Source organism: Chanos chanos, chromosome 13 (assembly GCF_902362185.1).
Source record: "Chanos chanos chromosome 13, fChaCha1.1, whole genome shotgun sequence".
In the NCBI taxonomy this organism is placed as follows: Eukaryota; Metazoa; Chordata; class Actinopteri; order Gonorynchiformes; family Chanidae; genus Chanos; species Chanos chanos.
This window is the reverse complement of record NC_044507.1, coordinates 20176233-20191899: the sequence shown is the minus strand read 5'-3', so window position 1 is coordinate 20191899 and position 15667 is coordinate 20176233. Positions and strand designations below refer to the sequence as shown.

Sequence of the window (15667 nt, the reverse complement as noted above, 5' to 3'; positions counted from 1 at the left end):
ATTTCACACTGGCAAAGGTGTTTTGTTAACTCCAGTTCTTATTGTGCTTTTCTCTGAGTGTAGAGCTTCTGCATCGCCAAGAGAAAAAAACAAAAAAACAAAAAAACGAAAGACGAAAAAAACAGTAGAATCCCAAATGGACTCTTAGGAGGAGCTGATGGCTCTTTATCACTATTAAATTCAGATGAATCACCAAAAAAGCTCAGAGCAGTCTTAAAAAGCTTTGAGTCCTTGGTAATCCTGCCAAGCTCTTGGTTATAATTGTGGTAATAGAAGTCTATAATAAATGACTTAAATAATAAAAAAAAAAGAGCAAAGAATACCCCAGAGCGCTGTCCCATTAACAATTTGAAAAGTGACCAAAATTTACGTCAGGTATCCCCACAGGCACAGAGACAGCAGCTATGCACAGGTAAAAGACATCTGCTTAATCTTTATCTCCAGGAATGTATATTTATGGGTGGGCCGAGGGCAAAAACTATCATTTGACGATCGTTTTTAACATTGATCATTTACTTATCAAACCAAATAATAATAATAATAATAATAATAATAATAATAATAATAATAATAATTTTGAAGTGGCAAGCTATTTACACGAAGAATGAAAGACCTGACCATAGATATATACAGTACATGTAAACATAGCGCTATAGATTCTACAGTTATTTTGGCATGTATTATTAATTCGTATACTGTTTGTATGTACGTGCATATTTTATCACACACTGTATAAGATCCTCAGAACCCATCTAAAACGCTCTGAAGATGATGAATTAGGTTGTATGTATAGTTAAAGTTGTTTTGCCTTCCAACAGACACGAGCTGGATACTCAACTGATGGAAATTGTACCTGAGGTCACACTATTTTATCTGTGTTCTGTCTTTTAGTGTCTTGCTTTTATCTTCTTTTTGTTCTCACATCTGAAAAACAGACCCAAAAAAAACCCCCTCATATGAAAGGCTTGCAAGGCTTCCCGTTCCCCAGACGACCCCCCCCCCCCCCCCAAAAAAAAGAAAAAGTGGGCTGATGTGTGAGCAGCCCGCCAAACTGTAGATTATACAGTCAGAGCAGACAATGTTCACAGACAGGGAGCGAGGCAGCGATCGCTGCCGGCCACCGAAGATACTGTGGCTGTGCTAATGGGACCAGGCTATAGATAGTCATCGGTGACAACCAGTAAATTAGTTTCACTAAGAACAAAAACTACCACTGCGCCAACACTTAAAGAAAAGAGGTACCTGACAGGTTTTGGCTAGTTTCTTCCTGATTTTTATTTAATCTCTCTCTCTGTCTCTCTCTCCCCCTCTCTCTCTCTGCCTACCCACCTATATATCTATCTCTTTTTCACAGGTCATCACGTTAGAAGGATGGGTGGACATTATGTATTATGTTATGGATGCACACTCCTTTTACAATTTTATATATTTTATACTGCTCATTATAGTAAGTATGGCCTGACCTGAAATGGTACGCTACACTGTTGTTTGTATTTTGAATTTGGTTGATGGCAGTAAATTGCAGTGATGGCTGTGTTCCTCAGGTGGGCTCCTTCTTCATGATCAACCTGTGCCTGGTTGTGATCGCAACCCAGTTCTCCGAGACCAAGCAGCGGGAGAACCAGCTGATGCAGGAGCAGCGGGCGCGTTACCTTTCCAACGACAGCACCCTGGCCAGCTACTCAGAGCCGGGCAGCTGCTACGAGGAGATGCTCAGGTACATCAGCCACCTGTACCGCAAGGTGAAGCGCAGAGCCTCCCGTGTCTACAACGGCTGGCAGAGCAAACGCAGGAAAAAAGTGAACCCCAACAGCGGCCTGGGCGGGACGAATGGGCACAGCAGGCAACGAGGAGGCGGCCACTGGGTCCATTCCATCCACAACCTCATCCAGCACCACCAGCATCACCACTGTCACCTCAGTAACGGAAGCCCCAGCCCCCAGGGACAGCAGGGCACCCCGGGGATGGGCGAAGCCCTGGAGATGAGATCCTTCACGTCTGGGACTCAGCTAACTCTGCCCTCCCACTCAAACACTGTGCAGAGTTTATCTCCAGGGGCCCAGTCCGTTCACAGCATTTTTCAAGGTGACTTTCACGAGGCCCCGCAAATCCGCTGTGCATCCACTGGCAATACAGCAGGCATCCCGTCGCTTGGGAGGCTTAATGGGGGCATGAACTACCCAACTATTTTGCCATCTTTCATCTGCAGTTACACAAGCAACGCAGTAGTGGGCAAAGGCAGGGTTTCAAACCCCGACTCAGGAGATATGGTGGATCCTTTTGAGAAGCTGCAACAGCTTATGGGAGAGCACGGTAAGACTCCCTCTCCTCCTCGTCACCTTACCTCACACTGGCCCAGTCGGGTTCACGGGGATCCCACACAGAGTCGCTGAGAGGCCACACATTAGAGACGTGACAGAAAATCCATACCTCAAATGTTAAAGTCATTAATAGTGTCCTTACAGAGGGTGGGCGACAGGCACTCTTCCGCACGTAACTGCAGTCGACAGTCGAGAGATCAGAGAGCGAATTATACTCGAGCCTTAAGGATTTTTCTGGAAAAGCAGCTCATTTCTTTATGTTGGGAAAAGATCTGCTGAATCCAGAGCTCTGCCGCAAAGAAGGAAGACTGAGAGGGGCTCAATAAAAATTAACACGTGGTTATTTCTGAAAGTGCAATCTGAGTTCAGAGATTTAGTTTGCCATGGGTTTAGCATAATTTGGCACGCGCTCTCCGATAAGCAGCAAGGCAGTTGCAGTTGTGGAAGGTGAGTATGAAATCTTCTTTAGCGAAGAAGATTCTCCTCTTTAGTGGAGGTCAGTAGAATTCCGGGTTTGTCAGACCCGCGGATGTCCAGGTGTTTCATCTCATCTCCAGGCTGACCTCTTAAAAGCATGTCAGCATTTGTAGAAGTACTACACTAAAAGGATTCTTGAGAGGATAACAAATATAAGGGAGGAATTAAAAAAAAAACCCAAAAAATGAAAGAACTGTAGCTGATGCCAACAGTTAGTTACAATTATAGTCAGATCCACCTCCACTTCAGCTCATTAGCAGAAGATAAAGAGGGTCATATCGCATGATTAGGTCTTCAGAAAATGCATTAAAGGTCCTGATTACGCGCTGGTTTTATTTAAGTCCATGAGATGAAGGACATTAAGTACAGAGACGAGAGGGTTTATCTGAGAAGGCCTGGCACAGTTCTGCTTGCTCTCAGTTATTGATCGTCTGAGGAGCAGGTCTGTTGTCCCCGGAAGGCCTCACATGTATGTCCCACCAAGTCGACCAGCTTAATTGGTACAATTAAGTAAATTGGTTGTAATTACCACCTGTGACCTCCCTAAATAGACTGTTTTAAAATAAACTTGGAATTAGCCTCTATGTCACTAATCACTGGTGGACATGACATTAAGGTAAGTAGAATTAATACAGGTGGTTGGGTCATGATGAAAACAAAACAAAACAAAACAAAAAAAAAAACAAAACCAAAACCAAATGGACTCTCTAAGTAAGCCCCTGAGGGAAGATATATTCTGCTTTAGACCTTAGAACGGGCTCTTCTGAGTTCTGTTTAAAGCTTGCCCGTTTGTAAGACCAAATCATCAGTGTACAAGCCAAAGCATGGACTCCCTAGACCCACCATGTCATGACAAGAAATGTTAAGAACAGTTCCAGCTCATGCTGGTCTTCGCGTGTCCTTGGGTCGACGGCCTCTGTGCGGACCTCTAGGTTCATATGGATAGCTTTGAATGCCCTGTGGTTTGAGGCTGACTGGGGGTCTTCTCTGCAGGTCACAGCATGCTGCTACAGATGGCAAGCGTGGTACCAGGCCCGCTGCTCTTTGAACTGATCAGCTGCCCGTACTGCGCGCGGACGCTGGAGGGCATGGACCTGGAGCTGGGCGAGTCGGACTGCTCCAGGTCCGAGGGAGACGTGGTGCACGAGTTCTCCCATGGGGCCGAGTTCAAGCCGGCCCGTTTGCGCCGACGCAGGAGGCTGGAGGAGAAAATCCGTGTGGCCCAGTACTGGCAGGACTTCAGGGAAAAACTCAAACGGATCGTGGATAGCAAATACTTCAACCGGGGGATTATGATCGCTATCCTCATCAACACCTTGAGTATGGGGATCGAGTACCATGAGCAGGTGAGCGCTGGCTTGCTCTCTGTAGCCACTGTCTCCTTACTGGTCTTTTAATCTAGAGAGGTTGATTGACAAGTGGCCTATAAGTGATCTTAAATCATCTTGCTAAAGCTCAGCTGTAAAGCTGTTATTCATCTGCCATTGTTAAGAAGTTATAAGCAGAACCCTTAAAATAGCTGTAAATTACCTTCACAGTAATTGTGAATGGGGTGGGGGGTGTACAAAGAGTGGTTTTCTTCTCAGCAGAAGGTGGAAGCATCTGGACAGTATCTGCTGATGTCTGCTTTATAATAAGTCTGAACTATGAGCTTCTCTAAAGTATTTCATTGGTGTACACACACGCACACACACACACACACACACACACACACACACACACACACACACTGAGGTTATAACTATTTATTTTTTTCATTCATAAACAGTTGAGAGCAATTCCTAGCCTTATTGGGCAAACAGGCTGCTGGGTTATATAACTGTACGCAGTACTGCACTGCTTCAGTCTGCACCAATCTTTCTCTCTCTCTCTCTCTCTCTCACACACACACACACACGTACACACCCGCACACACATACACTTTCTCTCTCACATTGTCTCTCTCACATTCCCTCTTCCTCTCTCTGTCTCTCTCTCTCTCTCTCTCACACACACACACACATTCTCTCTCTCACCCACACACACTCTCTACACTGGCCACTGTGCAGATGTTGGAGACAGAGTCAGGGAGGTGGAGGTGTCATATTCAAGATTTTGGTTTGAGATTGAGCCAGTTTGTTGAAGAGGCTGAAGGGTTGAGAAAAGTTTGCGGATGTTTTTTAAAACATCCTGTAACCAGGTGACAAACAGCAATTTGATGTAGCTATCATCGCCTGCGTGGTGGAGCGTTGTGTGAGTGTTTTATCTCAAAAGGGAAATCCTTTTAACAACACATTGTTTTGAGAAAAGGAGAGCTGGCTAATAACATGATTAATGGTTCTTTTAATTTCCCAGTTCACACACATATATGATTAGCACTATGTGAGTGATTTTTTTTCTTTTTACTGATGCATCCCGATGAGTGTTGCCACTGTGTTTTAATCAGTGAGTAATGGTGACTGTAACAGATGGTTTAATCTCTCCATATGAAAAAAATGCACTTTATACATCTGATGGCAGTTTGGGGCAGAAGTGTACTCAGTGGAATTTACAATCTTTAGAGGTCATTTAGTGTTAGTAAACACAAACGTTGAAAGCATGATCACATTTAAATTTGTGTGTGAACATAACTGTACGGCTTCTGGCTTTAAATACCGAATGTATTGACTCCCTGTTTTGGAACAGTTATTGTTCTAAAAATCAGCTCAGCTGGCTTAATATAGAGCTTTTCTTACTCCTAGAACCTAGAACCTCTCCGATGTAGTAGCACACCACTGTTCTACGACACCTTTTCTTTGTAGCAGTTTCTGTATAGAATAATGTAAGTCTGGTCCCTCCTCAACACTAACGAAGGGTATGTAGTATCAATGTCATTTCCATGGTTTTAGATGCTCTCCCTGTCAGACAAACATACACATAACCCCCCCCCCCCCCCCCGCCCCCCCCCCCCACACACACACACACTAAAACACATGTACAAACATACTTACTGACACACACACACACTGAGAGAGAGAGATACACACATACATATGTTCAAATACACACACTCACACAAACACACAGATACACACATACATATGTTCAAATACACACACTCACACAAACACACACAGATACACACAATAGGACAACTATGAACGGAAGAACTTACACCTCCTGTAATGACAGAGGGTTAGGTTTGGGTAAGGGTTAAGGTTACACTGCGCTTCTGCACAGGCCCCTTACAGTGTGTGAGGTAACAGCGTACTGTAAAGAATACTTGTCATCAGGTGTGTCTCCTCTAACACTCTTAACACTAAGATTTTAAACCCGATCCAACTCTAGGATTGCACTGACACAAAGAATCATCTTACCCAGCTGTGCAAGGGCCTGTTAGTCATCTTAGCATTTGAGAGGGTTTCGCGTATTTGCTTTATTTGAGGGCAAACTAGCTCAGAGAAAGATATTACAGGCATAGGTCAAACTTCATCTTCATTGATTTATTTATAAATGCTGTCGCTTTGAGATATACACAATGTATATTTGTTTTAATGCCCAGTGGCTTCACATTGAATGCTTACCTAAGATAGCACTACCATGGAAACCTGCAGTGTCGTCACGCAGGTAATACTTAATCATATCCTATAAAACTTGACTTTGCACATCATGTATGTTCAGTATGTATCCTTTGCTTTGCAGTATATTTTTCTGAATATAACAACCGAACACAACTTAATATAAACAAATAATAATTTAAAAAGATGCTCAGTCACTCTTGTTTTAGAGGAGGTTGATCACATTGTGACAGGTGTTATATGCTCAGTGAAAGTTTTATGCTGAGGATTGGTCCACATCTTGTTCCAAACTAAATATAGAACCTTTTTCTAAAAAAGGTATCTTGTGACATCAGAAACAGAAGCGGGTCACTTCTACCTAAAGGATATGTTTGCTGGAGGACTATAAACAGAATACTGCATATTTGTCTTTTTTTTAGCAACAGAAGAGCTTTTTTTTTTTTAAAGAAAGCCATTGCAGATACAAATAGTCATTACTTAAAATCAAATCATTCTTTCTAAGAAGATGAAATTAGTGTGAGAAAAGACTTCATCTGACTTTCATCACCCGTCAGAGAAGATTACCATACCATGAAGATTACCATACCATGTCCCTGTCTAACTCACATGTCTTCTTTGGTATTGGTGCTTAGAGCGGTGAACCCACACTATGAACTACCTATGCTTATAATACCTTTTCAAAATGCTTGCTGCACATTACAGAAATTCAACGTACAAATTAAATACAGTCAACCTGGTGTTTACAAGTTTACAGTTTACATGTCTGCAACTGCCCCCCCCCCCCCCCTTTTTCCTTTCTGTTCCCGTTCTAGAATCAATTTTTTTTTTTTTTTTTAAATGGACTACTTGAATTAACCAAGAATAGACTTGTGCAAATGCAGCCGAGTAAGCGACAACCCCAAGAACTCTTCTCTCTGTGGTTCCGTTTCCTGAGATACTCTGATACTCTTTCGTTCACCACGTTCTGCTGGTCAAACAATCCTGTTATCATTTCGCTTCGGCCATTTTCAGGATTGTATTTGCTTATCAGGCAGTAAAAATACACAAATATTACATCCATATCGCTCATTTACATTCACTTCCGCGCGTTTGTTTGTACCGCTGTTTAACGCGAAGCAAATTGGCGCATGTCCTATCAAGCGTTACTAATTCATATTAAAATGATCAATGCCCAATAAAGTTAAAAAAAAACGTCATGTGGAATAATTGCTTAATAGTTGTATGATCCATCTGTAGAAGATTGGAGCAACGAGGGGTGGCTGACCTTATTGATGTATACGTTACTCGTGCTCTCTGGACAGGTGGGTTTAACATAGTCCCAGCAGAGTCTATGGACTGTGAAGTCAATCACTCAGATAATCTAATTTACTGAAGAGTCAGTGACAGTTCTCGGACTGGATCAGTCAGTAGTCAGGTCTCATAGATGTTGCTTTACCTCTGTTCGAATATTTGATCTAGAACAAAAACAATTAACAGCGATTTCCCCGCTCCCGGCGCGGTAACTGCTGAATAACGGTTATTGAAGTTTTATAATGGGTGGCACAATCATTGTTTTTGAGGCGGAGGGAGGGGAAGTCGTTGATTTGTTTATCGATCTTAAATAACTGTAATAAGATAATATGATCGCTCTTTTCCTGACTAACCATTAGCGTAGATGTGATTCTGGAGCTACAAATCATAAACAGATGAGAATACTTTAAAGGTGAATCCCACTCCATCAATGATAAATGCTCTGTTTCTACATCACGTGGCCTATCTCACAGGGCTACTTATTACCTTAGCTATGCGCTTGGCTGAGTTATTTACTCTCGCGCTATTTCTGATACTCCAGTGCTGCGTGTGGTATAATGAGTGTTTCTCCATTTAGTGATAAGAACTGTTTGCTCCGGACGGAGCTGTGACAGAAATCTAAGGTGGACTTGTTTATTTTTCATCGTGATACTCTGCTCTTTGCGCTCGAGGTGATCGGTGCTATGCATTACAAGGTAGTCAACGGCTACACAAATTTTAAGTAATGAATACTGGATGAGCGTAAGGCATACGGCGCATCCACTCTCTCTCTCTCTCTCTCTCTCTCTCTCTGTGTGTCTTAAAAATAAGTTGTGTGTCCTGCTCCTCTGGCGGCCCTGCTCAGAGTTGGTAAAGGGCTTGGAGCGCATTTTCACCTCAACAGTTTGGCAATTGCTCATTGCCTTGTCCAGTACATACATCTGATGCAGCAGCAGCAGTGGGAATTTCCAGCTTTGCACTCAGCCAGGCCGTTTTGACCAATTAGAGGAGGTTGAGTGCAGGATTCAGTGTGTGTGTGTTGTGAGGTAATTTTAAGGTTTGTCAGGGATGGAAGGGAGACATGACAACACACAGTAAAACCTGCCTGTCCTGTGTCGTTGAAGGAAAATCCCTATAGCTATGCTGGAAAATTACTACTGCACCGAATGTAAGAATGTGTTTGGAATTCATCACAACTTGTCTAAGACTTTGGCACCATATAAAGACAGAATATGTATCCCCTAGCATTATCTCAAGATGAAAATTGAAGTAAACAGTGTTTCTGCCCGCTGGTTCGAAAACGTTACGGTGAATTAGCGTTTAATTTCTTCTCAGAGAACGTTTTGTAGTAAGCGAGCTGCAGAGCGGAGTAAAAACAAGACGTGTTGACATCGTAAAATAGCGTCTGCTATTGAAATGCACCGTGCAATCTGTCTGACAGTGCAATGCTTCTTTGAGCTGGTCAGATACCAAAGTAATTATTCTAAGGCCAGCCCCGCTGCTTCACTTTACAGTAAACAAGCTGCGCATTCCTGGCATAGGTATATACTTGGACAGTGTTATTATAATCCCGAACACTTTCTTTGTGTAACTACTCACTCAGACGGGAAGAATACACAAACAACCAGTTGTACCGTCTGAGCCTGTTAAGCTCTTTGACACATGGATACTAAAATTGTACCGTCCTGTAATCATAAAGCTCTATACCATAGGCTTATTTATTGCTTTTGTAGGTGTAGTATAACCTGGTTGTTGACAGACATTTCTCAGTGATCTGAAACAGATATTGGAAAGTTGCCCAAGCTCACAAATGTTTTGGATCGGTGCTGTAGTGATGGAGGTGTTTATGACGAAGCAGCCTTTCCTTAATCTTCTTTAATCTTCTTGTTTTTCTTTTGATACTTTCGATACATGTTGTTAATTCGGGGGCTAAGGCAGCAGTGCAGCTGTGTTGCTGCGTTTTGTAGAGGTGAGCACAGACTGAGACACAAGCCTAAGAGCCCTCTGCTGGTAACCAGTCAGCGTCCAGTTTGTATCCGACACGGTTACAACCACTGTGATTTAAGTGGGTAAAGAGAAAATGTGTTTCCCTGAGTTTCGTGTACGGAACACCCCCGTCTCATTCTCTGATCTCTATATCTTTATGACGCATGAATCTTCACTGTATTTACCTTTTCTCCGTTTACAGCAAGTTTTATCTTTTCAAATTCGAAGGCAGAGGTCAATGCAAGCTACTTGTGAACTGTAGGAAAGTGTAGATTGTCTGAGTAGCATGATTACTGTTGTCATTTGGTTATTTTGTCCGTGAAGCGCAAAGATTTACTGCAACCTTGCTTAAGCCTGTAATGACAGCACATGATTGGTCAAGCTGGTCAATACATTGATGATGTTTCTTCGGGGAACAGTTTCCAGGTGAACTTTGTGGGTGACTGGGTTTGTAATGGCCTACGGGAAACACAGGAGCACACGTTGTTTACGGCTCCCTTCAAATTTGCGTATTGATTTGTACAGCAGTCCTTAAGGGTTTGTAATTTCTCATGGCTCTACACGGCTGTGTTGGCAGAGCCTGCATCAGCAAATGCAAGAAGGGCAGAGTTCTCTGGACCCGAAACAGTTCGTGAAGAATGGATTTTAGCAGTTACCATCCCATTGATCCCTTCTACTTATGTTGCTCGACGCACTTAGAAGAGAAGAAAAAACTTTTATTAACTTTTGATATTGCTCATCAGAGCAACACAGTGTTTCTATATTATTATTTTAAACATGGATTAATCCAACATGGCTCATATTGAATATCTGGCCAGACATCTCAGTTATGCTCAGTTAGAGCGGGTAACTGCGTATCAAGGGATGCTTCTACAACCTAGATGTGATAAAACACAATTAACACGGTTCATAAATTGGGTTATACGGTGAGTTGGTACATGGTAATGCAAGACAAACTCAGAGTGTCCCTATACCCCCCCCCCCCTCCCCCCCCCCCCATATACTATGCACGACATTAATGTAGTAATGATGAATGTGGGGAGTTACTGTCCAGAGGCAATTATTGTTCTGTATAATGGCCCTTACACTCTGGTCATTATGAGGACCAGTGGTTTTCTTCGTTCAGATAGAGCCCTCCCAGTGGGGCCAGTATGGAGGTTTGACCTTGACTGGTTAATGAGACGTGACTTTGTGTTCGTGTCCTCGCAGCCGGAGGAGCTGACGGACATTCTGGAGATCAGCAACATCGTCTTCACGAGCATGTTCGTCCTGGAGATGCTCTTTAAGCTGCTGGCCTTTGGACTCTTCGGCTACATTAAGAACCCTTACAATATATTTGACGGGATCATTGTTGTCATTAGGTAAGATCTGATCCAATCCACACTGACTCAAGTTGTATCTGGGCAACCTTAGGTTGTGACATTTTGGACACATTAGTTTTTTTTTTGTTGTTTTTTTTTTTTTTTTTCTAGAACGTTCCCAACTATGCTAATAGCTATAATCTATATATGTTTGTTCCTGAGGGATAGGTTAATCACATCAAGTTTGTTTCATCTTAGCCAAGACAGAATGTTTGTGCCGCAGGTTTTATGATCTTACAGTACGTTTGTTGTTACAGGCTGAGTGTGCGTGTGTGCGTATGCGTGTGTATGTGTCGTAATCTTGCTGACTCTTTGGCAGTGTGTGGGAGATCATCGGCCAGGCCGACGGAGGCCTGTCTGTATTGAGGACGTTTCGTCTTCTGCGCGTGCTCAAACTGGTCCGATTCCTGCCTGCTCTACGCAGACAGCTAGTGGTCCTGATGAAGACTATGGACAACGTGGCCACTTTTTGCATGCTTCTAATGCTCTTCATCTTCACATTCAGGTGCTTATTAGACCTACTCATGCACTCTAAACACTCATTCTGTCAGTTACATCACTGTGTAAAGGGAGAGAGAGAGAGAGGATTTGTTTGAATTACTTTCAAGGTCCAAAGGCACAGTGTTATCAACAGTTCTGCAGGGAATTCCATGTTTTCAGGCTCACTTTCAGTCAGAAGCAAAAGTATATTTATATATAATTAAGGGAGACAGTTAATCATATCCCTTTATAGGCAAAGTGTAAACAAAACCAAATCCCTCTGTTATACTTTCATATAATATCAAATTGTGTTTGTTCTTAATGTTGTGTTTTTTAATTATTTACTAAGAATCTCATCTAATACAGTGTGTTCTGCCAGAACTAACGCTCGTCTATTGAACATATGCTTCTTGTTCTCGTGCTGTCTTCCGCAGTATTCTTGGAATGCATCTGTTCGGATGCAAGTTCAGCCTAAAGATGGAGAACGGAGATACCATCCCAGACAGAAAGAACTTTGACTCTCTGCTGTGGGCGATCGTCACTGTGTTCCAGGTCAGAACTGAGTCTATCATCCCTGTTGGCTTACGCAGGGCCAAAGGATAACCACAGACACAGGCTGGTTGTCAGCCTGGGTCTTTTCTGTTCTGATGTTCCAGTCACTTAGTCACTTCAGAGAACAAGCCTCTCTTTCCCGCCATGTCCAATCAGCAGCAGTGTATGGAGGAACTGTGAAAGTTCTGCAGAATCATAGGGAAACGGAAGTTTAATAGTCTGTGTGAAAAGGATGCATTCTGTACCCACATTATTACACCAGAAGGCTTAGCTGATTGAGTAGTGTACCACTCCACCACAAAAAAAAAAGGATTTACCTCTCCTTAGTACATTAGTGCTATTTATCCTGTTGATGCAGAGGTGCTGAATCTGCATTGTATCTACCTATTTGTCTATACTGTTCGCATTTAGAGGACTTATTGTCTCTGGAGACGTCTGTGGTGGAGAGAGCATTTACAACTCTTTTAGGTATTATGCAATCAAAAGGATCTATTCGCCAGCTCAAGCCAGCTGAGAATTCAGAGTTGTGCTGAAAGCTGACTTTGAATTTTAAAAGCTTTCTATTGGTCCTGTCGGCATAGACTATAATGCCAGGTTAATTTCTCCAGCGCGTGTGCGGCTGTGCGGCTGAAGTGCTCCAGAACATTAAAGACCACTGTTTTCCCAGAACTATGTCATGAATTTTCAATGAAGTTTCAGGAATGAGGATGTAAAGAGATATACCCTACCGCAAAAACATTGTTTCTCTGCCTGAAAACATCGGGGTGTTGTTGCCTATTTTTTTTTTTTTAATGGATGTGGATTGTTCTCTGTCCTCTAGATCCTGACTCAGGAGGACTGGAATGTAGTCCTGTATAATGGGATGGCTTCTACCTCACCACTGGCTGCCCTGTATTTCGTGGCCCTGATGACCTTTGGGAACTACGTCCTGTTTAACCTTCTGGTGGCCATCTTGGTCGAGGGTTTTCAGGCAGAGGTAGAGTACAGTCAAAGTCTCTATCAGTTATGTGCGAAAGGCCCAGATTTTCCCCAAAAATAAAATGAGTGTCTGTCAGACAAAGAAGTAAAAAAAAAAGGAGGAGAGAGCTGTTATATCCTTTGGCCTTAGTGTGACTCTTCCCTTCACACCAAAATGTTTATGCATGGAACGCTTTTCGTGTGCCCCAAACTGCTCCCCTCCCCTTCTCTTCTCCTCCAGCAGGACCATCTGTCGTGCTGGAGGGTGTTTGAACTGTTCGCAGAGTATTACTTTTTTTTTTTTTTTTTTTTTTGAACCAGCTAACATTACTCTAGATCTCTCTCATCAGGGAGTTGGAAAGCACCAAAGGTGGCTGACTCTTTGTCTGTGTGTGTGTCTGTGTGTGTAAAGGGCTGTATGTGTCGTGATGCCAAAGGATCTCATCTCTCTGAGACTAGTGAGCTAACACTCTGCATTACAGCTGGGTTTTGAATAATAGGAGCACAGCCGGCTCAAGGCGCTGTTATTATTGAAACACTGTGACTTGTGCCCCCCCCCTCCCTTTCCCTCCCATCTCGAGCTGACTGAAAAAATCCTAAGCCCCGTTTGTGTTTTTGCAGGGAGACGCCAACAAGTCAGACGCAGACGAGGAGAAGAGATCTGTAAATTTCGAGGAGGAGGAGAAAATAGGAGAACTACGAGCTACAGGTGATTACAGCCCCTGGCAAACCTGTCCTCCCCACCCTGTTTTTAGTCGCCCCCACAACCCCCAACCCCTACCCCACACCCCCCAACCCCTACCCCACAGACCAAGCCAAGCCTTATTCCTGTATGAATAAACATGAATGACTTGATAAGTATCAACTCCTCATTTCAGTACATTCAGGTAGCATAATAAGATCTTTAATTTAGAATTAGAATGTAGAAATACCTTACTTTATTACTGGCTGCTGATGCGCAAATAATCCATATGCGTCCGTGTCGCACTGTGGTGATAATTCAGCGGTGAAGGACTTTGGTCAGGCTTACAGTAGTGATAACATGCCATAAAGAGAGAGAACAATTGCTCTCTGGAGTCACATTACAGTCAGTGCAGACTCAACTGTGCTCGCAGATCAACTGCGGGAAAATGCACTCGTATCTGTTCCTTGCCATTTACCTTAACGACTTCAGGTCGTGCAATGCCAGCCTGTTAATTTAGTCTGACCAATGGCCTGAGAGAACATAGCTGCGATATATGTTTCGTGTTAAATGCCTTTTTTCTGTAAAGTCTCCACACTGCCCAGCCCCCAGATTCTTGGAGGTGAAGTTCCTTCTGTGATTCTCTCTTGCAGAGCTGAAGATGTATTCTCTGATGATGTCGGCCAATGGGCACGTTGACCCCAGAGCCACTGCACCTCCACCGATCATCATGCGTACGGCTGCCACGCCCATGCCCACCCCAAAGAGCTCCCTAGGCCCAGAGTCAGTGCTCGGTTTGGGACCGTCACGGAGGGGCAGCGGGGTCTCAGTAGACCCATATTCATATGATCAGAGGTCCCTGGTGAGTGAGAGTACCTTTTATGTCCCCTTTCATTCATTTACTTCAGGTTCATTCATATCACTGGTATTACAGCGAATTTGCAGAACTAAGTCAAAATCAGAACTATGAGAACTGATATCGACCATCCAGTACAAGTGAACTGTGGAGCATTATCGTTATTTTGTCGTTCCGCTCAGACCAGTCCGCGGAGATCTCCGTGTCATCCCAAAGGCTCGGGCAGTAACTGGGGCAGCCGCAGGTCCAGCTGGAACAGCCTGGCTCGGGCTCCGAGTTTGAAGAGGAAGGACACGTCTGGGGAGAGGGAGTCCCTGCTGTCCGGAGAGGGCAGAGGAAGTTTCGAGGATGAGGATTCTGAAGGAGACTTGACAGAGAAAGGCGGCATCGCCGGTGGGGAGGCTGTGCAGCGTCCCAGCTCTCTGGACCTCCCTGAACAAGCTCAGAGCCCCAGTCTGTGGCTGTCGGGAGAGCACCAGGACTGCAACGGGAGAACCTTACACCTGCCCTCTGACCTGCCCTCTGAACTCAGCAGAGAGGACTCCAACGCAGACGAGGACATAGACGATGTTAGTTCAAGCACGTGCACACTCACATACACACTTAGGTTCACATATGCACACACTCATACACTCTTACTCACATGCACACTCACATACACACTTAGGTTCACATATGCACACACTCATACACTCTTACTCACATGCACACTCACATACACACTTAGGTTCACATATGCACACACTCATACACTCTTACTCACATGCACACTCACATACACACTTAGGTTCACATATGCACACACTCATACACTCTTACTCACTTGCGCACACACACACGTACGCACATGCACACGCTGACACACACACGCTCTCCCATTCAGACTCTGTACAGACACACACACACACAAAACACTCACATGTACACACATACACATGCAGAGTGTCAGAGTGATCCACTCCGTTATGCTTTGTGTTTAACGATGTCATTGCATGGTGTTTTGTCTCGCAGGCAGACTAATTGTCACGCTTAAATTGATTTTGCCTAGCACACTGGAAATAGTAATTGTTTTTTTTTTTTTCCCTTGGTGGGTGAAAAGCAACCTAAGTGATGGTATCTCACTACACAAGAGCCTATGTGCCCAAATTGAGTTTCAAGAGCTATGAAATAGGTACAAAGACCTCGGCTGC

At 43.7% G+C, this 15667-nt stretch overlaps 1 protein-coding gene across 1 annotated transcript in view; it reads left to right on the top strand.

Moving 5' to 3' along the window:
• cacna1ha (calcium channel, voltage-dependent, T type, alpha 1H subunit a) overlaps nt 1–15667 on the top strand; it is a 69687-nt gene that overhangs the window by 41495 nt on the left and 12525 nt on the right. The window contains exons 7-16 of the mRNA XM_030789606.1: nt 1355–1447; nt 1545–2313; nt 3792–4144; nt 10799–10950; nt 11270–11455; nt 11865–11982; nt 12803–12958; nt 13561–13648; nt 14275–14483; nt 14660–15046. Of these exons, the coding sequence (XP_030645466.1) occupies nt 1355–1447; nt 1545–2313; nt 3792–4144; nt 10799–10950; nt 11270–11455; nt 11865–11982; nt 12803–12958; nt 13561–13648; nt 14275–14483; nt 14660–15046 (2511 nt within the window). The remainder of the gene's footprint in view (nt 1–1354; nt 1448–1544; nt 2314–3791; nt 4145–10798; nt 10951–11269; nt 11456–11864; nt 11983–12802; nt 12959–13560; nt 13649–14274; nt 14484–14659; nt 15047–15667) is intronic.